At 62.3% G+C, this 21,404-nt stretch overlaps 3 protein-coding genes across 4 annotated transcripts in view; all 3 read left to right on the top strand.

Moving 5' to 3' along the window:
• Positions 1-3,889, top strand: part of PIP5K1C (phosphatidylinositol-4-phosphate 5-kinase type 1 gamma) — a 52,799-nt gene extending 48,910 nt beyond the window's left edge. The window contains exon 17 of the mRNA XM_082495439.1: positions 1,668-3,889. Coding sequence (XP_082351565.1) covers positions 1,668-1,670 — 3 coding nt within the window. The 3' untranslated portion in view covers positions 1,671-3,889. The remainder of the gene's footprint in view (positions 1-1,667) is intronic.
• Positions 3,890-6,200: 2,311 nt separating this feature from the next.
• On the top strand, positions 6,201-11,646 carry CACTIN (cactin, spliceosome C complex subunit). Of its 2 annotated transcripts, none has more exons than XM_082495495.1 (10): positions 6,201-6,384; positions 6,869-7,358; positions 7,924-8,019; positions 8,515-8,660; positions 8,750-8,912; positions 9,031-9,148; positions 9,401-9,593; positions 9,942-10,064; positions 10,232-10,500; positions 10,961-11,646. In XM_082495495.1, exons 1-10 carry the CDS (start codon positions 6,242-6,244, stop codon positions 11,449-11,451), a joined length of 2,232 nt encoding a protein of 743 aa, XP_082351621.1. In that variant the 5' UTR covers positions 6,201-6,241; the 3' UTR covers positions 11,452-11,646. The 2 variants fall into 2 exon arrangements, with proteins under 2 accessions (XP_082351621.1, XP_082351620.1); XM_082495494.1 differs by having other exon boundaries at positions 10,208-10,500.
• Positions 11,647-19,491: 7,845 nt separating this feature from the next.
• Positions 19,492-21,232, top strand: TBXA2R (thromboxane A2 receptor; the record flags this gene model as incomplete). The annotated part of the gene is made up of 2 exons (XM_082495397.1): positions 19,492-20,298; positions 20,708-21,232. 2 exons carry the CDS (start codon positions 19,492-19,494, stop codon positions 20,975-20,977), a joined length of 1,077 nt encoding a protein of 358 aa, XP_082351523.1. The 3' UTR covers positions 20,978-21,232.
• Positions 21,233-21,404: the final 172 nt, after the last annotated feature.

Here is a 21,404-nt window from a genome sequence, read left to right as displayed (position 1 = left end):
CAGGCAAGGGTTTCTCTTCCCTCCCTCCCAGTGGTCTCTGCTAATGTAGCTGTAATTATTGATGGGGTTCAGCATGCGGAGCCCAGTGCTTCAAAGCTCCTCTGGCTTCTTGTAGTTTCTTGTACATCGTAGACTGTTACTCTTGGTTCCCGGGCTGGGACCCCCCCCCCAGGCTTCTTCCAAGTACCCAGTTCCATTTCTCTTCCTTTGCAAACCCCAGGCTGAGTCAAAGGGGGCAGTTTCCTCTCTCTGGGAGCACCTCTGGAGCCAAAAGAGCCTATTTGCAGTGGAAGTGGGTGTCCCCTGGGAACACTGGAAGCAGACACCAGCCCTTGAATCTGCCTGGGCTTCTCAGTGCTGTCTCAGCAGCAGAAGCCTGTTTTGTCACACCGATGCCCAGTGCTGTGATAACCAGTGTTCTTGACACATGTCCCCTTCGCTCTCATTCTTTCCAAGATCCAGCTGTGTTTTACCTCCTTTGTCGTACTTGTTCCCATCACCCCACTGTCTCCAAGACTCTCAGTGATAACTGTTTCCTTTCTGTGGCCACCATCCACCATAGTCTAACCCACCCATTGCTACCTTGCTTGGCCTGCAGGGAAGGGGGAAGGCACAGCAAACCAGAACAGGTTTCACTGTAAAAGCCCTCCTGGACACCAGAGATGCCAGCTTGTAGCATGCACAGGGCTCGGGAAACGGGAGGTTGGGAGCTGGGAGCGGGTAGCAGAAACTGAGAGCTCTGTCACTGCCCTTAGGTAAGTCATTTCCCATGTCTCGGTTTCTCTGGAGCGGGGGTGATGCTATGGCAGGGAGCTGAGGTTTCCGTGGCTTCTCAAAAAGCTCTAAAAATCTGTCCCTGCGAGAGGAGAGGTTGTGCCATCCCCACTGCAGCCGGAGCAGGGTCCAATGGCAGCTGCTGGTGGGCTGTCCCGTGTCCCAGCTGGTAGGGAGCAGGTATGTAACTGAGGATGAGGAAGGCTCCTCTGCTGCAAGCTGGCACTGAGCTCAGTTCTCTCCCTCCAGGTGGACAGCTGTTCTTACTGTATTGTTTCCTACTCTTTTTATTTTCTCCTTTTATTTTTTTCCTCTTCTCTCCTTCGCTCCCTGCTCTGCTGCTGCTCTCCTTGCATTCTCCCCGCCGTCTCTGGCCACTCTGGCAGCCGACAGATGAGAGGAGTTGGGTTTACTCCCCGCTCCACTATAGCGCTCAACTCCACTCTGTCTCGGATGAGGAGAGCGATACAGTAAGTGTACAAGAAACGTGTGCCGGGTGCCCGGTGGGTCGAGGTCGGAGCTTGCGCTCCCCGTGCAAGGTCAGCTTGCAGGGGGAGCCGCTGTGGCCTCTGCGCAGCATGGGGCTCTTGCATGGCTGCGGCAGAGCCCTGCTGAATCTCGGATCAGCTCTGTAGCAGCAGGCGAGCTCTCCTGTGCTGACAGAGACACCCGGTCTGCTCAGCAAGGGTTGTGGCTTGTTCCGAATCGTTTGGTGCAGTGAAAGCTTTGGGGAGCTGAAGTTCTCCAGTCGTGTTGTCATTACTGGAGGATGCGAAACAAACAGCCTTCTCTCTTCACGCTTGTTTGGATTCTGGGGAGTTGGCCGGGGTCAGACCTAACTGAATGCCGGGCAGGTGCTTGGGCGTTGACTCTCTTTTCTCTGCCTCTTGCAGTAATCTCTATGCAGACACAGAAGCCCCAGAGAGCAGCGATTCCCTCTGCAGGTCGATGTGTTCCCTTTTCGTTGATGCAGCCGTTCCAGTGGGATGGGGAAGAGCTTGCTGACACCAGTATTGCTGCACTGCAGGATCCCGGGCACTGCATTTCAGAACGGAGCAAAACTATAACCGTTTATTTCTACTTATCCCAGACGTGGGCAGCAAAGAAACCACCCGCTCACCCGCAGCTCCCAACGGAGACATCCAGCTGGGTGTAGAGAATCCTGGGTAGTAACACAGTGTTTTCCAGACGTGCACTACCGTAGCTACCTATCCATGTGTGATACTGTGAACCTTTTTAATTTTTTAATCATGTATTTATTTCTTTTATCTTTGCACAGAGACAGCACAAATGTGCTTTTTTAAACATTTAGTTTACTGCACTTTTTTCTTTCTTTTTTTTTTTTTTTTTTGTCATATATTTGTGCATCAGAAAGAAGTGTGAGACCTCACTGGAGAATTGGTAGGAGCACGTTGCTGGGGAGGGCAGGGACCGGAGTGGCTTCATTTGAGGCAGCAGCGTGGTCTAACCAGCTGATGGAGTCAGGAGGTTTAAGGCTGTCCAGACTCTGCCACGGTTTTGCCGAGTGACCTAAGGCAAGTCACTTAACCACTCTGTGCCTCGGTTTCCCCCGTGCTAATGGGTGTACAGTACCCACTTCCGTTAAAGCACTTAAACCCTGGGATGAAAGGTGCTATGTAAATGCAATGTATTAAAGGCCATTGAATAGAATTTGCTCCCACGTTACAGTAGTCCAAAGTAGCCATGCCAATTTACTTGGATTCAAAAATCGCTAGTGACTTCTCTTGATCTGTAACACTGTGTGGGGGAAGCAAACGATTCCAGGCGACAGTGACGTGGTCACCTCGGCTCTCCTCCGGATGTTGCAATGGGTTCTGCCTTCACCATGTGCTGCACTGCTGCGTCACCCCGTCCCTCTGTGCTCGGAGTCCACACTTCGTCTTACCGGCTGTCGCACCGCCACCCGCTCCAGACACACGGGCACGGACAGATGAGAACTGTGCACCTCCAGGGACCAGCCGCGCTGGAGTGCGAGTTCCCCCGTCTGCTCGGCCGCAGGTGTGGCTTGTCCGGACACTGCATCCTACTGGAGCCACTTAGCACCTCGCATGCTCATGGGTGTATCCGACCGCCCAGTCCTTGGGGGTCACGAACATTGGGTTCACACGTATCCTCCGTACCTCAGGGCAGTCAGGGAGGCACGTGCACGTCCGCACACACTGGAGGCAGAAACAGAAGCCTGGCTCTGCCACCTAACTGTGCCAGGCGGTGTTGTGTTCACGGACTCTGTTGGACAAAAAGCTGGGTGCCTGGGATGTTGCCTGTGGTAACATCTGCCATTGGAAATCGCTGCTTCGGATGTCTGAGATAGTTTGCTTTTCAAGGGCTGCAGGCTTTAGGCGAGAGGATTTGGTGTCACGGGGTAGTGTTCAGACTAGGCTCATCCATCTGTCAGCAGGACACACACCATAGCATTGTCTTGAACTTGAGCAATCCTGTCCTCTTCTCCCAGACAAAGAAAGGAAATCCTTTAGACTGGAGGGACCCAGGTCTTATTCATGTGCTTTACAAGCCTCACTTGAGAAAGAGGGTCAGAATCTCTTTATTCTCATTACACTCTTCAGACTGTCCTTGGGATTCCTTGTAGAGGAGTGGGGAAGCGGGACCCTTATCTCGGGGCTTGGTCCCCAATCTGTCTTCACAGCAGCACTCGGGATGGGTTAATTAAGGTCCCAGAAGGTAACTGGGCTGGCAGGAAGCTCTTCCCCTCTGCAATGTGCTGAACTTGGTGAGGATCTTCATGAATTGATGTTTTCTTGCCTAGAAGTACGGGACCCAGCCTTCCCCCCCCTTGCCTGCATATGCTGAAGGCTGTAAGGTGTGCTTCTCTCGAGAGCACGGGCTGGGGATCTTGCAAGCTGCTGCCATTAGATGTATTCGTGTATTTACCAAATAATCTATCAGAAGTCTTAAACTCTCCCCTTTTGGTTGCTACTTGACAGCTCATTCACCCAGCTAGTAGCAGCGCTCCACGACAGCCCCTGCAGTAGGCTGGGAATCGGCTCCTGACCCACCTCATCTGCTTGTGCCAGTCCCACCTGCACTCCGCAGGCTGCGTGGGCACTGCAACGGGGGCTCCGCGGTTTGGCGGAGGGGAGAGGGGAGGAGTGCAATACCTACGGACTAACCTGCCTCTGGGCTGAAAAGCAAGAGGCTTCAAAATGTTAAAAACTCAGCCTTTGTTTTGTTGTTTTTTTTCCCTCCACAAGCCTGATGCCGTGTGTAGAGAGCCCGGAGGGAGCTGCATCCCTTCTGCACCTTAAGGTGTTGCTCTGGGTGCTGCGCTGGAGGAATGTAGCTCTGGGGAGGAACGCGGGAGGTTGGGCTGGGGCTGAGCCGAGGTCCAACTGCCCTGCAGTTGCCCTGCACCTTGTTCTTGGGCTGGTGGGTTTAGCCTCATCGGGGCTTTCCAGCCAAATGAAATCCAGCATCTCATTTAAGATTGTTTAAGCATCATTGATGGAGATTTTATTCCTTCCTCTCATTTTGGGGGTCTCTAAAGCTGCTTAGCCTCTGTGCAGGGAGCATCTGAGCCCTACCTTCATGGAGTATCTCAGTGAATGAACTTTGCAAGCTGGAGCTGTGCTTGGTCCCAAGAGATGTGGGGAAACCCAGACCTTTTGCAGCATAGTCATTCCAAGTCTTGCCTCAAGCGTTTGGGCTTTTTGAGACAATCCTTGTGCAGTTCCGTAACGCTGAACCTTTTGGAGCAAGCAGGTCTGGACAGAGAGGGTTGGTCCTGTGAGGGGGATGTGCAAAGAGCTTAGAGCAACTTTGTAAATGTGAGGGGACAGAAGGAACATTACTTTAGGGAGATGCTCATCTGAAATGGAAACTGCCCCTTTCCAGGCTGGCACACGCTCCCTGCTGTGTGTCCGGTTAGCTCAGTGCTGGAGAACTGCTCAACCTCTCCTTCCCATGGAGGCTAAAAGGACCTTGGAGTTTAAAGCTTGCTCTTAGCCCACCTCTCCGCACTGTGCTGCAGCGTGAGAGTGGTGGGGAGCTCTGGAGCGTTTCCCAAGCGCTGTCGATGCCGCCTTTGCAGAATGTGCAGAGTCAGGGGATGGCAGGACTAGGTCTGGCCCACAGGAAGGAGCATCGGCCCTTTTATGGGGAGGAGAACCACCATCTGTCCTCGGTCTGAATGTCCCACCGGCTGTACTTCCAGCTCATGCAGGACCTAAGTTGCCTGTACTTTCTCTGTCAGGGCTCTCTGTAGTGACCCAGCAGCTCACTGGCAGGTGCTGTCCCTGCTGTAACCCCCCTGCTCTCTCCATCATTGTAAGGAGCGTTTCCTTTACTCCTCTTGAGATTTGAGCAGAGCAGCCCTGTGAGACAGCCGGTTCCCACCTTCCTCTGTCACCGCTCTCCTTCATCCCCATTGTGCCCAAAACGTTGCCTGCTGGTGAGGCTGCTGGTGAGCTTTTGGCTCGGGCTCTTGCCAAACTGCAGGTAGCTGCTGCCTGCCAGATATGGACTGGCAAGAGGAAACCGGTGTCTCTCTCTGCTTACCATCGAGCTCCTGTAAAGGCTCTGCCCTTCGCAGGCAGACGTCGAGCAGCGGCGCGGGGCAAACCAAGGAGTTGGTACAGAGAGCCCTGAACGCTCACGTGAGGCATCCGGCTCTTGCCACGTGCGCCGAAATCACACTTTTGAGAAGTTTTTTTAGTGAAGGCAGAGCGCTCGTAGGTCTCGGCGCGGGCCTGGCAGAGGCACTGCGGCGGTCGGGGCGATGGGGCCCACGCGGCCTTCCCCCACCTCCGCTCCTTCCCAGCCGCGAAGGACAAGGCCAAAGCCACGGCTCAGGCATACCGGATCCTGTCCGATTTCCCTTTGTTGATGTCTACATTAGACCCGAGTCCGTTCCAGCGGATGTTCGTATTCCCACTCGTTTCGTGTCCGCTCCGTGCGCGCACCATGTAACGAATGTATGTAAGTAAGGGGGGGGGCGAGGGAGGGGGGAGACGTGGGGATGTGATGCCAACCCGGGGGGTGTTGTCATGTTTCTCTTTTTTGGGGGGGAGCGGGCTAAGTCATGAGCGCTTTATTTTTCTTGTTCTTGGTTGTTTTGATGTTTTGGGGTGTTCCCCCCGCCCCCCCCCCCCCTCGGGGAGAGCCCCCCCCCCTCCCTTTTTCTTCTTTTCTTCCAGAGAACTGTAAATTGATGCTATCTGTCCTCGGCTCTGTGATAAAGCATACTTGTAGTCTGTGCTCGCTCCGCCTCCTCTCTCCTGCGCTCGCGGCTGGGCCCGACGTCCCCCTTTTGGGGGGAAAAAAGAAGAAAATGAGGGCGGGAGGGGCGGGTGCGGGACCGGGGTCCTCGGCGCGGGGCTGCCCGGACGCCGCCTGCGCTCGGGCAGCCCCGCGCCGAGGACCCCGGCGGGCTCAGGCAAACGCGGCGGGCAGCCCTGAGCGCTGAAGGCCCCCGGGGGCGGAGCCGCAGCCGATGGGCTCCGGGTCGCGCAGCCCGGCCCGGCGGCGGCGGTCCCGCTCGCCTCGGCGGGAGCGGGGCCGGGAGCGTTCCGACAGTCGGGAAAAAAGGCGATACCGCAGCAGGAGCGGGGGACGCCGTCGGGAACCGAGTTCGGGGTGAGCGGGAAGCGGGTCAGCGTCGCGGGGGGGGGGGAACCTGGAGCGGCTAGGCCGCGCTTGAGGCGGGGAGACAGGGCCCGGGAACGGGTAGGCCGCGCTTGGAGAGGGGGGGGTACGGCTCTGGGAGAGCCTTCTCGGTGCCCCCGGTGCCCGGCTGAGGTGGAAGCACCGGGGGAGAGGCCGAGGCGGGGCGGCAGGGAGGAGGGGATGCTGAGGAGTGGTTGGAAAGTGGCGTATGTGACACAAAACCAGCCCGAGCGGGGTTTTGCTGGGGGGAAGGGGTGGTGTAGGGGAGAAGATACCGCCATGAAAGCGTGTTTGAGCTTTCTCGGCTCCGCTGGTAGCTCTGGCTGCGGCTTGGGTCGGTTCTTGCTGCATCTGCAGCAGGGAAGCACACTCTCTGCTCTGGAGGCACCTGTATTCTGACACGGAGCCCATAACCATCTCCCAACTGAAACACGACTTTCCTCCCCCACCCCAGCTCCGACTCTGGCGATGAGAGACAGAAATGGAAGAAGAAGAAAAGCAAAAACAGGGACCAGCACCATAAAAGCCAGAAGAAACACCGCTCGCGGTCCCGGGATCGCTCCTCTTGCTCAAGCTCAGAGCGTGAGCGAGACAAGAGGAGAGCCCGGAGCAGAGAGCGGCGGAGGAAGAGAGATGACTCTAAGTCTTCCGTGTCCTCTGTCAGCTCTCCCTCCCCGCCGCGGTCCCGGGGCAGGGAGGAGACAGGGCAGCAGCTGAGCCTCCAGGAGCGCTTGAAGCTGAAGGAGGAGAAGAAGAAGCAGGCTGCGCTCATGAAAGCCTTGGAAACACCCGAGGAGAAACGGGCTCGCCGGCTGGCCAAGAAGGAGGCCAAGGAGAGGAAAAAGCGGGAGAAGATGGGATGGGGAGAGGAGTACATGGGTTACACCAACACCGACAATCCCTTTGGGGACAACAACCTGCTGGGCACCTTCATCTGGAGCAAGGTGAGCTCTCCTCCGCACCTGTGTGTTGCATGAGGCTGCTCAAAGGAGATTGTGCCCTTGCAGCTGCCATGGGATGGGACAGGACAGAGGAGCAGTGGGGCATCAGGGGGAAGGGGAGGACGGGGAACTTTTGTTTGAGGTGGGAAGCTCTGAAACACTGAAAGCAGCCACGTGAGAGCAAAGCTCTTGTCTAGGGTAGCAGCCTGCCATTTCTGACAAGCTCAGTGGGGCTTTATCCCCTTTCTCCTGAAGACCAAAGTCTGTAGCCAGGGGTGTGGGATGAAGAGGTGGGTCAGGGTGTAGGAGAGGGACCCAGACCTGCTGGGACCTGGAAGCTGAGTGCTGAGCAGTGTTTACTGGTGTGTTAGTATTCAGCAGGTCAGGTGGCCTCCCTGGGCTGAGCCTGGGTTTTCCTGAGGGGCTTCAGGAGTAGGATTTGAGAGATTTGGGGACATTTGATGGGATCAGAGCTTGCTGCAGCAGTGGAAGCAGGTGGATGTGGTGGCCAGTGAGGGGCTGTAGAGGTCGCTGGGTTTCACAGCTTCCCTTGGCCACTTTATTTCAGGCACTGGAAAAGAAAGGAATCAGCCACCTGGATGAGAAGGACCTGAAGGAGAGGAACAAGCGAATCCAGGAGGACAATCGCCTGGAGCTGCAGAAGGTGGGATCACGTGTTCCCTCGCTCCCACTGTCTGACAGAGAACCCTGTGGACAGCCCAGTTCTCCCAGTTACTCACCTGGAAGCCCCCTTGTTCTTCTCACTGGGGCTGCCCATAGGCTGTATGATTTGGGGAAGGGAGCCGGGGGGGCACAGTATACTGGCTTCTGGTATTCCAGGGTGAAAAGACTCTTCTCTTAGGGTTGAGTCCTCCTCAGCACCTCCTGAGCTGGACACGTGCCAGGTCACAGCACTGAGGCACTCAGTTGTGCCTGTATCCCCTGTCCTCTAAAGGGCTGGCAGCGAGCACCAAGCATCCCGGCCCCACTGGCCCATGCTGACTTTTCTTTCGCATGGCTCCTGGCTCCCCAGGGAGCCTCAGGCTGATCGCAGGAGCCGAGGCAGTTCAGTAAGCAGAGTTACAGCTGCGCCCTCGAATGGGTGTCCTGTGTGGGTACCCCATCCGCAGTGGCCTCACATCTCCCTCTGCCCGGGCAGGTGAAGCAGCTGCGCCTGGAGCGGGAGCGGGAGAAGGCAATGCGTGAGCAGGAGCTGGAGATGCTGCAGCGGGAGAAAGAGGCAGAGCACTTCAAAACCTGGGAGGAGCAGGAGGACAACTTCCACTTGCAGCAGGCAAAGCTGCGGTAGGTGTGAAGCTTCATGAGGATGAGCCCGCCAGGGAGCAGCGGATGGCAGGCAGTGCTTACTGTCCCTCTCCTCTCTTCCCTCCCAGGTCTAAGATCCGGATTCGGGATGGGAGGGCAAAACCCATTGACCTTCTAGCCAAGTACATCAGTGCAGAGGATGACGACCTGGCCGTGGAGATGCATGAGCCCTACACCTTCCTGAACGGCCTGACCGTCTCTGACATGGAGGATCTGGTGGAGGACATCCAGGTGCCAGCTCTGCTCCCTCCCCCGTGCCAGGGCTGGCTGAGGGGCAGCAGCTCAAGCGCCCCTCAGCTCTGCTCCCCTGCCCATGGTGTGGAGCAGGTGCCTGATGTCCTGCCTGCAGGTTTACATGGAGCTGGAGCAAGGGAAGAATGTGGACTTCTGGAGGGACATGACCATCATCACAGAGGATGAGATAGCCAAGCTCCGCAAACTGGAGGCCTCTGGGAAAGGAGGACCAGGTAAGCGGGAGGGGAGAGCCTGGTGTGGGTGTCAAGGGGAGTGTGAAGGGTGGGTAAAGCAGGGCATAGGGTTTGCTGCATGCACTCGGGCTCAAAGGCATTCTCTGGGATCTGCTGGATGGAGGCTGTGGACCTGGCAGCCATCCCCTGCTGGGGTCCAGCCTTCTGCTGTCGGGTGCAGCCCAAGAGGGCCCGGCGGAAGGCAGGCTGAGCGCTCGGAATCTGACTGGCCACCCTTGCCTGTCTGTTCAGGGGAGCGTCGGGATGGCGTCAACGCCTCCGTCAGCTCAGATGTGCAGTCCGTATTCAAGGGGAAGACATACAACCAGCTGCAAGTGCTGTACCAGGGCATCGAGAGCAAGATCCGGGCAGGAGGACCTAACCTTGACATTGGGTACTGGGAGAGCCTGCTGCAGCAGCTGAAGGCTTACATGGCTCGGGCCAGGTGAGAGCAGGGACGTGCCCTGGCCAGGGCTGGGGAAAGGGGCAGCGCAGACCCTGCCATGAGCAGAGTTGGGGAGGCACAAACCCGAAGTCATTGGTGGAGGGCATTTACACCTTTTCCAAGATGGTGAGTTCTCCTAAGTATGGAGAAGGGCTGAGCACTCGGTCCCTTCTCCAGCGGCAATGTTTAGCGAGGCCTCCAAGAGGGAACCAAACCGGAGGGTTATTCATCCCTAAACTGTACAAAACCCAGCAGATTTTGACCCGATGTGGTGGGTGTTACAGCTCTGGGCACTGTGGGCATGAGGTGGTTCTGCTGGGTGGGACCTAACAGCTCATCTCTTCACAGGCTGCGGGAGCGGCACCAGGATGTGCTGCGCCAGAAGCTGTACAAGTTGAAGCAGGAGCAGGGTGTGGAGAGCGAACCGCTTTTCCCCATCATCAAGCAGGAGCCAGCCTCCCCCAGCGACAGGTACGCAGCCCTTTCCTTGGGGCGCGCAGTCATCCAGGCCTCTGCCTTGGGGCACCCAGGACAGAAAATGCAGCCTAGTGCTCCCATCCTTCTGTAGACGGAGCTCAGGTGAGCAGAGAACAAGGGTACCATCCCCGTCCCAGTTCCCTATTCTCTCTTCCTTGCAGGCTGGATCCAGAGGAGAGCATTGTGGTACAGCCGGGGCCATCCTCAGAGACGGAGGCTGAGCAGGACTCAGAGGCCAAAGGAGAGGCAGAGGGGGAAGCCGTGCTGATGGAGGAAGACCTGATCCAGCAGAGCCTGGATGACTATGACGCGGGGAAGTACAGCCCCCGGCTGCTGGGTGCTAACGAGCTGCCCTTCGATGCCCATGTGCTGGAGGCCGAGGAGGATGCGCATCGGCTGCTGCTTCTGCGTCAGCAGCTCCAGGTCACAGGTAGGAGCCCCCCGGGCAGGCCCTGCGCCCGCCGGCCTCACGGTCTGCCTGGCATGGAGGGTGTGCGTGCGTTTTGGGGTGCAGGGCTGGAGGGGGGCGCTGCCCTCAGAAAAGAGTGAGTAAGGTTGGAGCACGCATCCAGAGCTGCCTGGACAAGAGCAGGGAGATATGGCTCAGATCATTGGCATTCCCTGCGGGTACCTGCATCGGCTCCTTCCCCGCTCCCAGCCACGCCACCAAGCTGTTTGGGCTGCGGACAAGAGGGAAGGTTGTTCTGGATGAGTTTCCCAGTACAATTCAGCCTGGTGCCCGCCTGGAGTCTGCAGGGCAGTGTGGTACATCTCCATGTCCAGCTCTGCATTCCCTGCTGCTCCTTCCCTCTGCACACCCGGCAGCGGTGTCCCCACAGCCTGGGTTTGGCTGGCACTGCAGGACCCGATGTCACCTCTCCTCCCTACAGGTGATGCCACTGAGAGTGCAGATGACATCTTCTTCCGTAAGGCCAAGGAGGGCATGGGTGCAGACGAGGCGCAGTTCAGCGTGGAAATGCCCCTCACGGGCAAGGCCTATCTCTGGGCTGACAAGTACCGGCCCCGTAAGCCCCGATTCTTCAACCGGGTGCACACGGGCTTCGAGTGGAACAAGTACAACCAGACCCACTATGACTTTGACAACCCCCCTCCAAAGATCGTGCAGGGCTACAAGTTCAACATCTTCTACCCCGACCTCATCGACAAGCGCTCGACGCCCGAGTACTTCCTCGAGGCCTGCCAGGACAACAAGGACTTTGCCATCCTGCGCTTCCATGCTGGGCCGCCCTATGAGGACATCGCCTTCAAGATTGTCAACCGGGAATGGGAGTATTCCCACCGCCACGGCTTCCGCTGCCAGTTTGCCAATGGGATTTTCCAGCTCTGGTTCCACTTCAAGCGTTACCGTTACCGCAGATGAGGGGCTGCTCAACTCCGCTCCCAATCCTTGGCACAGGGGGGTGGGCAGGGTCTCGTCCCCTGTCACAGGCACTGTCCCATGGACGTCCCCAAGCCCTGGCCCAGCACAGGACCTATTCCTGGGGGTTTTCCCTGTCCTTGCTTTTATCCTGAGGGACCCTGAGACTTTGGTATAAATAAATAGGGGGTTGTTTAAGCTGAGGCGTCCTGTGCGCGGGCACCCTGCGCTGCTCGATACCATGCTCTCCTGCACCTTGTCACCAGCCAGTCCCACACTGGGCCAGCACTGGGAGCTCCTCTGGGGGCTGGGTAGTGTGGGGGTGGGTGTCCTCACCCCCGTTCCTCTGGGATCTGTCCACCCCTGTGTGCTCCCCTTGCCCACGCCGGCCACCTCCCGCACACTCCCACCACTGGCGCCAGTCCTGGCCAGCCCAGGCACTCCCCAGCTGGAGCCGTGGTGCCCTTGGCTCCACCTGCCCTGGTGGTCCCGCTGCCGCAGACCTCCCGGTGCCCGTCGCCCCCTCGGCCGCTCCCGTTTCTGGCATGTTCTCCCCAGGGATCTGTCTTCCCCAGCCTGGGAGCGCAACCACCTCCTTGACCCTGACTGGGATGAAAGGGTTCAATGGCTGCGCGGCATCTTCCTCCGGCTGGGAGGAGGAGAGGGGTGTTATATGGGATATCTCCTTACAGGGGAAAATCCGGTTTCCATGGCCTGCAGTCCCTCCCACCCGGTGCCTGAACGGCTCTCGCTGCCCTGGCGCGGGGGCAGCCGCACTCCCCAGACCCCCATCGCTGAGCTGGGGCTCCCTGAGAGCCTTGAGCAACGCTCAGCGGGTTTTGGGTGCCTCGGGGAGCGCTTCAGGGCTGAGCTGGGACTCACTGGCATCTGTCCTTCCGCACGATGGCCACTCCTCTGGGATTGCCCCACATGGCCCATCCCCACCAGCTCCCAAGCCCTCAGGGATCCCGGCTCTGCACTGCAGCAGGCAGGAGGGGATGCCGGTGCGTGAATAACGCTCCGTACCGCAGGGTCCAGGAAACCTCTCAGCCGTGAGCTATCGCAGCAAGGTTGGTTCCTCCCCGCAGTCCTTGCTGCATCCTGCTGCATGGCGGAGGGGCTCGGGGGCTGCCCCCGTCCCCCAGCACTGCGGCAGAGCCAGCCCTGCTGTGTGGGGGCTCCCTGCCCTCGGGGGCTGCCCCATGGCTGTCGGTTTCCCCCAGAGCTCAGGAGGGTCACCATGTCCTGCTGTTCTCGGCACTGCTGGCAGGATCCAGCCCTGCAAACGCTGTGGGAGCTTGCGCTCAGGAGCCTCCCACGCCTGCCACGGCCACCCACGGGGGACGGGGCTCAGCCTGCGCAGGGACAAGGGACACCCCAACCCTCTCAGCCCCGCACGCCAGTGCCCCTTCCCCATCCTTCCGGATATCCCCGTCCGGTGGCTGCGCTGAGACACATCCCCTGGCTTCTCCTTCCTGTGGGCTATTTAAAGCCATTGAGTGGCTGCCTGGAGCAGGGGGTGTTCGGGGCCCAAGCTCAGCGCAGGAAGCTTGCGAACGCCCGGCCAGGGATGGCCTTGGAGGAAACGGGGGAGAAAAAAAAAATACCAAAGCCGAAAGGCAGTGGTCGGGTGCCTTCCCTGTTTAACTGCTTGGCAGAGCCCCCTGCTGTGCCCCTCTCCCTCCTGGGTGCACACACATGGCAGGAGGGGGTGACTCCCCAAAAATGTCCCACTGTGTCCCCAGCCTGGACAGGGTCTGTGTCCTCTCTCAGGTGCTGCCTTTTCCCCACAGCCCTGACTTTGAGCCCTGGACGGAGCCGCTGACCGGGCACAAGAGCCTGAACCCTGGGAGCCGCAGCAGCCGGGCACCCACTGCAGCCAGTTCAGGGTCTGGATCCGGCTGGTGCGCGGGATGGTTTTTTCCAGCCCTGGCTGCTCTCAGTGCTCAGCTCCTTTATATTTTGTGGGGCAGCCGGTGATGGTCCTCTGCCTCAGGGTTTGCCACGGCACAGCCCCAGGACGGGTTTGGGAGGCACAACTCCTTTCCGCTCCCGGAGACAGCAGCTCGGCCGGGTTCACGGCAGGGTGGTGGCTGGCCGGTGCAGAGCCATTTTCGGCACCCCCCTGTGCCCACATCCTCTGTGAGCGCAGCTGCACCCTGTACCGGGACGGCAGGAGTGTCGGCACACCCGAGCAGCATCCGGGCACAGCAGACGGCTGCTGAGCCGGGTTTGCTCGTGGCAGTGCTGCTCCTGCTCCCAGCCCGCTCCCCGTCCAGGGCCAGCGGCAGTCCAGCTCCAACCATCACCCTCCTCCCAGGCTTTTGCTATGAGTCTTTTCTCCGCACCCAGGGATGGAAGGATGGGGTCTGGCAGTGCCACGGCAGTGGCAGGAAAACCTCCTGCTCAGCCCTCTGAGCATCCCACAGCCACCCCCGCGTCCCTCATCACCGGTGGGCTCAGATGCTCCCAGTGCTTCGGTGCTGGATGGAGACGCTGGTGCCAGGCATGGACTCTGCCCTCCCCAGCGGGGCACAAAGAGCAGCAGTGGAGGCCATCACGTCGTCGTCGTCCCCCCCCGCAGCTCCCACACCTCAGCAGGACAAGTGCCTGGGGACGTGCCACCTGCAGCTTCGTGCAGCGCAGTGACACACCGAGCTCAGCGCAGTCTGGCGTCCGGCCGCATCCCCTGGGGTAGGGACGGACGGGGTCATGGGGACACGCGGGGACACCCAGGGACGCTGCTGGGGGACACCACGTTCTCCTCCACCCTCTTTCCAGCAGCCTCTGCCTCCCCATTGCCGAATCTGGGGACCCGCTGTGGGGGACAAGAGGGGACGTCCCCCTGCAAGCCGGAGGACGAGGCCCCGCTGCGGTGCCAGCCCGGGGGAGCTGTGCCATGCGCGTCCCGTGGGGACGGCGGCGGTGGCGGCGGAGGGACCGACCCCCCCCCCCTCCCTCGGCCGCAGGAATCCGTCTCGGATAAACAAATGAGTAAGGCGGGTCGGAGCTCGGCTCCGCTAAATATAACCGGCTCGGCGGGCGGGGGTGGGGGTCCCCAGTGCCCGCCCGTTCTCCCAGTTGCGGGGACAGGTGAGACCGGGGGACGCGGTTTCTCGTCCCACCCGTGGGCGCTGTGTGCCGAAGAGGGGGGGGGGGGAGGGGGGGAGGGGGGGGCCGGACCCAGGCGGGGGGGGGGGTCGGGAGCGCCGTCCGGAGCGGGGGAGGGGAGCGGATCCGGCCCCTGTCGGGGGGGCGCGGGGCGGAGCGGGGGGCGCTGCCAGCCCGGCCCTTTCCCCCCCCTCCCCCCCCCCCCCCCACCGCGGGACCGGGCTGAGCCGAGCGGAGTCCCGCCGGCAGCGAGGTAGGGCCGGGTCTGGTCGGGGGCGGTGATGGAGGGGCCGGGGGTGCACGGCCCGGGGGCGGGAGGGGGTGTCGGGGGGTGTGGGGGGGGGGGGGCGGCCGGAGGGGGCTGAGAAGGACAAAGACCCCACGAGGTTGGGACGGATGGACGGAGGGAGGGGGATGGACAGACAGAGCGCGGCGCTGGGGTGGACGGATGGAGGGACGGGGACGGACGGACAGACTGCAGGGCTGGGCCGGGGCGATAAGGGCTGGTTCAGCCGTCCGGTTTGCTCAGAAACCCGAAGACTTGGGGCGTTCCGGGAAGGGGGGGGGGGGGGGGGGGGAAGCGGTGACCCCACTGGGGGGGCGGGGGGGGCCGAGGCCGAGGTGGTGGTGCCCCCGCTCCCCCCTCCCCCCCCCCCGGCTGTCTGTCCCCGCGGGCTGTCTGTCCGGGGCTGCCACGGTCCGTACTCTCTCCCGGCACCGGCATTTGCTTTCGGGGTTCCCCCCGGCCGGGGCGGATCCGGCCCCTCCGAGCGGCTTTGCCAGCGCAGCCCCCGCCCGCTGCCCCCCCCCCCCCCCCGCCCCGGCTCCGCAGCGCTGCTGGGAGAGGACCGGGAAAGAGCCGGGAAAGGACCGGGAAAGAGCCGGGAAAGGACCGGGAAAGAGCCGGGAAAGGACCGAGAAGGGGCCGGGAAAGGAGCTATTCTGGGCGGATGATCCAGCGGCAGCTTCGGAGCTCCGGAGATGCCGCGATGCTGCGGTCGGGGGCAGCCGAGGCGCAGGAGGGGGGGGTGTCCCTGGCTGGCGGTCACCCCCCCTTCCCCCCCCCCCCCCTCCCCTTCCGGGGGCTGCCACCTCGGGGGTCCAGCGCTGCGCTGCCCCGGCCCCGGTTCTTGCAGCCAAGGGAGCCCGGGGCGACCTGCCACCGCCGGCGCTGCGCCCGGGGCCCCGGGGACAGGTTGGCACAGGGACGGTGGTTAACTGTCCCCCAGCCAGCCCGGAGGGTGAGCGGGTTGGGGACCTCTGCAGAGGACAGGCGAGGACAGCCAGCGTGGCTGGCAGGGCTCATCGCTGCTGGTGTGTCACTACTATCCGTGAATGTCCTCTGTCCTGGTTGTCCCAAGGATGTCCCTGCTCCAGACACCCCGGCAGAGGGTCCCTTTGGTGGTTGTGGGTCCGGGGAGGGACGCTGGAGCCCTGCCAGGTCCCCGTCCCCATGACGTGGCTGTTGCCTTTCCCGTCCCAGCTGATGGCCTTGAGCTGAGCTGCTGCTGCCGGAGCGCCCCAGCTTTGGGATGGGCGGGGGGGGGGCGGTTGGCAGTGGGATGGCTGTGCCCTACAAGGGGCGGTGGGACCACCTGCACGAGGGACATCAGACTGGAGAGGCAGAAGGGTCAGTGCAGAGAAAGTCCTCGTCCTGGAAGGACAAGGTGGGACGGGACTGTCCCTGGAGAGCAAAGAGGAGGGACTGCACACAGGAGAGAGAAATGCAAACGCCCCACAGCATCTTCTGCGCAGCTGAGCACCACGTCCCGGGTGGCAAAGCCCAGCCGAGGGGGCACGCAGGCTGCGGGGGAAGCCACTGCTGCCCAGTTTGGGGGTCCCTTTGCAGGCGTGGGATACCCTGCTGCTCCACAAACCTCCCTTCTCACCCCACCCCCCCCCCTCGGCTTGATCCTGCCGAGGAAGTCCGGGATGGGGTGGGAGCTGCGCTGATAAGGAGCAGCCTCCCGCGCTCCCCGTCAGCCTCTCGCCTTTCCCTCGCTAACCTCGGATGTGGCCAGGGCAGGAAGCGGTGCCCGGCAAAGGCAGGGCAGCCTGCGGTGCATCTGCGGCGTAACGCCGACCCACGGGCTTGTGCGGCGCCAAGAACCCCATTAGTGCCTTCACCGGCCCCCACCGCTGCCGCCAGCGCCTCTCAGCCTCCAGCAGCCCATTTCGGAGCCAGCTCCTCTCCACTGGGATTTTACCCCGGCACCCTTTGCCTTTACTCATAGCCAAACCCTCACTCCTCCGGGATCTCCCTGGGAGAAGGTTTTGCCGGATCCAGTAACCCCAAACCGTAGCGCGCGGGGTTGGGCAGGCGCGAGCACCGCGCTCAGGGTCTCTCTTCCGCAGATTTTGCCATCTCCACGCGCATCCTTCTGCGGTGGCCGCCCGCGATGGGGGGAGACGGCGAGTGAGGACACCCCCCCCCCCCAGCCCCCACATGAACCCCTTCCCGTAAGTGCCTCTGGTTTGCTTTGGCGCGCGCGGGGTTCGGCTGTGCTGGCGCTAAATGGCCCTTCTTTAATATTTGATTCCCTCTAAGTGCTTGTGCGGTCCCGCGCTGGCCGGCTGAGGCAGCTCCGAGCAGGGCGGCACCCAGCTGCTCGGCCCCCCCAGCCCGTCCCAGCATCGCCGCTGGTCCTGGGGCAGAGCCCCCCCCCCCCCCCGTCCCCAACCCTTCCTGCGGCGAGCGGTGGGTGAGGCTCTGGGTCACGGTTGTACCGGGGCAGGAGGGGAGGGGAGGATGGGGAGGAGATGTGGGTGACGGTGGGGTTTGGGGTGTGCAGCACGGGGCTGGCGCATCCTCACACAGCCATGATGCCACTGTGGGGAGATCCCCCCCCCCGGACGCTGTGGGGAGAGGGGTCGGATCCTGCCGCACTGAGCAGGTTGGCAGCCGAGGGCATTCCATGGCTGTGAGTCCTGGGGTGATGAGGGCAGCAGGGTGGCATCGCCCCGTGGGCTCCCGGTCCCCGGCTGCGCTGGAGCAAGCGCAGGGACCGGGGGGTTGGGGGGGGACGGGAGACTGAGCCGTGGCATCACCGTGGGACAGGAGGAGAGGAATTTGCCACCTCCCTGGGATGAGAATCCCACGGGACACAGGAAAGGCTGGCGGTTCCTCGGGGAGCCGGAACTGTCACACCGAGGCCTGACCGCGTGTCTCAAAGGGACTGACGCCTTTGGGGCCGCCGCTGCCGTCCCTCGGGGACTGGAGAAAACAAACAGTGGCAAGTTTTCGCTCTTGTCTCATGGAAAAAGCCGCCGCCATCCTCGCGCTGCGGCGGTGAATCACTGCCACGCTCTGCCAGTTGCCCACGCCGGGACGGGGACGGGGACGGGGACATGCCCCGGCCATCACCCAGCAGCCATGGCGGGGCTGCCGGTGCAGCCGGCGATGGGGGCGAGAGCAGGGGTGCTGCCGTGCCGCATGGATGCCAGCACCCTCAGCCCTGCAGCCTGCCTGGATGCGGCCCCAGAGGAGCGTGTTGCAATGCCTGGCCCCATCCCAGCCCCGGGACGGGCTGTGGGATCGGCGCGCGCCTCGGGTGTGCGCGGTGGCTCCCAGCCCTGTGGCCACCCTTGTGCTGGGGGCCGGAGATGGGGGGGTGGGAGGGGTGCCAGGCTGCGGGACACGGCACAGGGCTCGCCCGGGACATGGGGACGCAGAGCGGGGCTGGACGCAGGACCAGCTGATGGATTTTGGCTCCGATTGGGGTTGGCTTGAGGTTTGACCCGGGGACGGGGATGGAGGGCAGGTGGCAGTGCCACCCTGCATGAGGAGAAGGCAGGGGTGCCAAGACCCCCCCGGCGGGGTCTTTGCGGAGGCAGTGGGCTGGGATACAGCTGGGCATCCCACTGGGGCCACCGCGCCGGGGACAGTGTCAGCCAGCGGTGAGGGGACAGGGAAGACGGGGTAGCAATGACATCCACAGCCTGGAGAAATGGGTCGCAGGAGGAGAGGAGGGGTCTGGTCCCTGTTGTCACCGTGCCCCTGTCCCATCCCACATCACCCCCTTTGCAGCCTGGACTAATTAGCGATGGAGGCGACAGCCCTGGGCTTTTCCAGATGCCGGATGCTTCCCGGCCCCGGGTCACTGCCCAGCAAGCCAGCGTGGCATCGACCGGGCTGCCCACGACCGCAGCCCTCCTCGTGCACCCCCCCACAGCCACCGGGCCAACGTCCCAGTGAGAAACCCTCGATTCCAGCTGCGGTGGGGCCAGGGAGGGGAGAACAGGGATGTCACACGTGTGCCACGGCTGCAGGTTGGCCACGGTGTCGGCACCAAGAGGTGCAGCACACGATTCCAGGCGTGGACGTGCCATCCCGTGCCTCAGTTTCCCCACCACACTGCGGGAAGGAGGTCTCTCCCCATTGAGCCGAAGGAGCAGGGGTGGGAGAGGGTGTCAGGATCAGGCCCCGGTGCAGCCGCCCTGTGCCTGCGCTCCCCATCCAGAGCAGGTCCCCAGTGCCACCGCGGAGGGCAGATGTCCTCAAGGGGTCTGGCCGTGTCTGCCCCGGGGTTGGGGGCGGAGGGGGGGAGCCAGTGCCGTCAGAGCCGAGCTGCCAGCACCGCGCTTCTCCGCGCCGGATTAGCCTCATGGCAACAGCCCCATGTGGCTCGTGGCCGGGGACGGTTAATCCCGGCCAGCTGCGGGGCTGGGGCCCTCCCCGACCGCTGCTGCTGCTGCACCCAGAGCGGTGCCAGCCCGGCACGTGCTGTGGTGTCCCCCCTCCGCAGCTCCATGTTTGCAGGCTCACGGTGGGCGATGGGTGGGCTTCCCCATGGGGCCCAGTCCTAAACCCCCCTCCTCGTCCCTGCAGGGCAAGGCGGGATCGGTGCCGGCACCGGAGAGGGGCACACGCCATGGAGCTGAGCCAGGACGGCGCCTGAAGCCGCCGGAAGGAGCGGGATGGGGTGGGGGGATATGGAGCCCCCCAACGGCAGCGCAGCCGGACGGTCAGACACGTGCTTTGGGGTGTTCAACGCCAGCGATGGCCGCGACACTGCGCAGAACAGCATCACCTCGCCCTGGTTCTCCACCGCCTTCGGCCTCATCGGCCTCTGCTCCAACCTCTTCGCCCTCTGCGTCCTGCTCAGCTCCTCCCGTAAGCTCTCCAGCCGGGCCCGCTCCTCCTTCCTCGTCTTCCTCTGCGGGTTGGTGGTCACAGACTTCATGGGGCTGCTGGTGACGGCCTCGGTCATCATCCCCTACCACTTCATCAAGTTTGCCTGGGCCGAAGTGGACCGCGGCTGCCACCTCTGTAACTTCCTCGGCTTCTCCATGGTCTTCTTCGGACAGTGCCCGCTGCTGCTGGGGGCCACCATGGCTGGGGAGAGGTTCTTCGGCATCAACCACCCCTTCTCCCGCTCCACCAGCATCTCCAAGCGCCGCGCCTGGTCTATCGTGGGGCTGGTGTGGGGCTTCTCCTGCCTGCTGGGGTTGCTGCCAGTGCTGGGGCTGGGGCGGTACACGCTGCAGTACCCTGGCTCCTGGTGTTTCCTCACCCTCTTGCCCGACACCGGCGATGTCATCTTCTGCCTGCTCTTCGCCCTGCTGGGCATCTTCTCCGTGCTGCTCTCCTTCATCTTCAACACAGTCAGCGTGGTGACGCTCTGCCGTGTCTACCACGACCGGGAGTCAGTGCAGCGACGCCGGGACAGCGAGGTGGAGATGATGGTGCAGCTCGTGGGCATCATGATCATCGCCACCATCTGCTGGATGCCCCTCCTGGTGAGGCCCTGGGTCTTGGTGTTCCCCCCTCCATGTCTTTCCTGGGTCTTGGTTTCCCCCCACCCCCGTGCTCCTCCTGGGTGAGGTCCCAGGTCTTGGGTTGTTCTTCTCACCATGTTCCTGCTGGTGAGGCCCCAGGTCTGGGGATGTCCCTCTTGGGTTCCAGCGTCCCCTGCCACCACTCTGCACCCTGGGTTGGCACCTGAGTGACGGGTCTGGGGCTCAGCACCGCTCGCAGGCAGAGCGGGTGCTCCCCGGCAGCGGGTGCCCCAAACCAACCTGGGACCCCTCTCCAGTGAGGCTCGACGCCCAGTCTGGACCCTCATCGTCCCCCCCACCCCGAGGCAGCTCGTGGCCTCTGTGTGGACCCCCCGCTGGCTGACACCTTGCCCCCTTCCATCCCCCACAGATCTTCATCGTCCAGACAGTCCTGCAGCAGCTGCCGGCCAGCGGCCGGATCCAGACGCTGCCCCCGGAAACGCAGAAGATGCTGCTCATCTACATCCGCATGGTCACCTGGAACCAGATCCTGGACCCCTGGGTCTACATCCTCTTCCGTCGGGCCGTGCTGCAGCGCGTCTACCCCAGCCTGCGCCCCCGGCCCTCCATCCTCTCCCTCTACCCCGTCCTCAACCCCTCCCTGCGCCGCAAACTCACCGCCGACTCCGTCCTGCAGTAGCATCCCCCCCCCCCCCCCCCGGGGGGACAGGTACCGAGGGGAGGGGGGGGGGGGGAGAAGGCCATCCCGTGCCTCAGTTTCCCCACCACACTGCGGGAAGGAGGTCTCTCCCCATTGAGCCCCACCCCCCCCGGTTAATTAATTGTCCCCATCACCTGCATCCATGGGCTCTCCCCATCCATCCCCCCCCCATCCCCCCAGAGCCCAATAGCCGAGGGGGTGGCAGGGGGCACAGGGCTGCTCCCCCCTCCCCGTCCCCACCTCAATGACCCCCCCCCCCCCCCCCAATAAAACACAGCTCGTACAGCTCTCTGTGCCCGCTGGGGGTGAGCACCCATGGGGACACCGGGGGGGGGGGGGGGGGGGGGGGCAGCCCCGTGTCCAGCCAGAGCGACAGCCCTTCTCCTCCAGCCTCTGCTTTAATGAG

The sequence above is a fragment of the Vanellus vanellus genome (genome assembly GCF_965231255.1).
Source record: "Vanellus vanellus genome assembly, chromosome: 25".
Taxonomy (NCBI): domain Eukaryota; kingdom Metazoa; phylum Chordata; class Aves; order Charadriiformes; family Charadriidae; genus Vanellus; species Vanellus vanellus.
The sequence above is the reverse complement of the archived record's forward strand: the minus strand, read 5'-3'. Positions and strand labels throughout refer to the sequence as shown.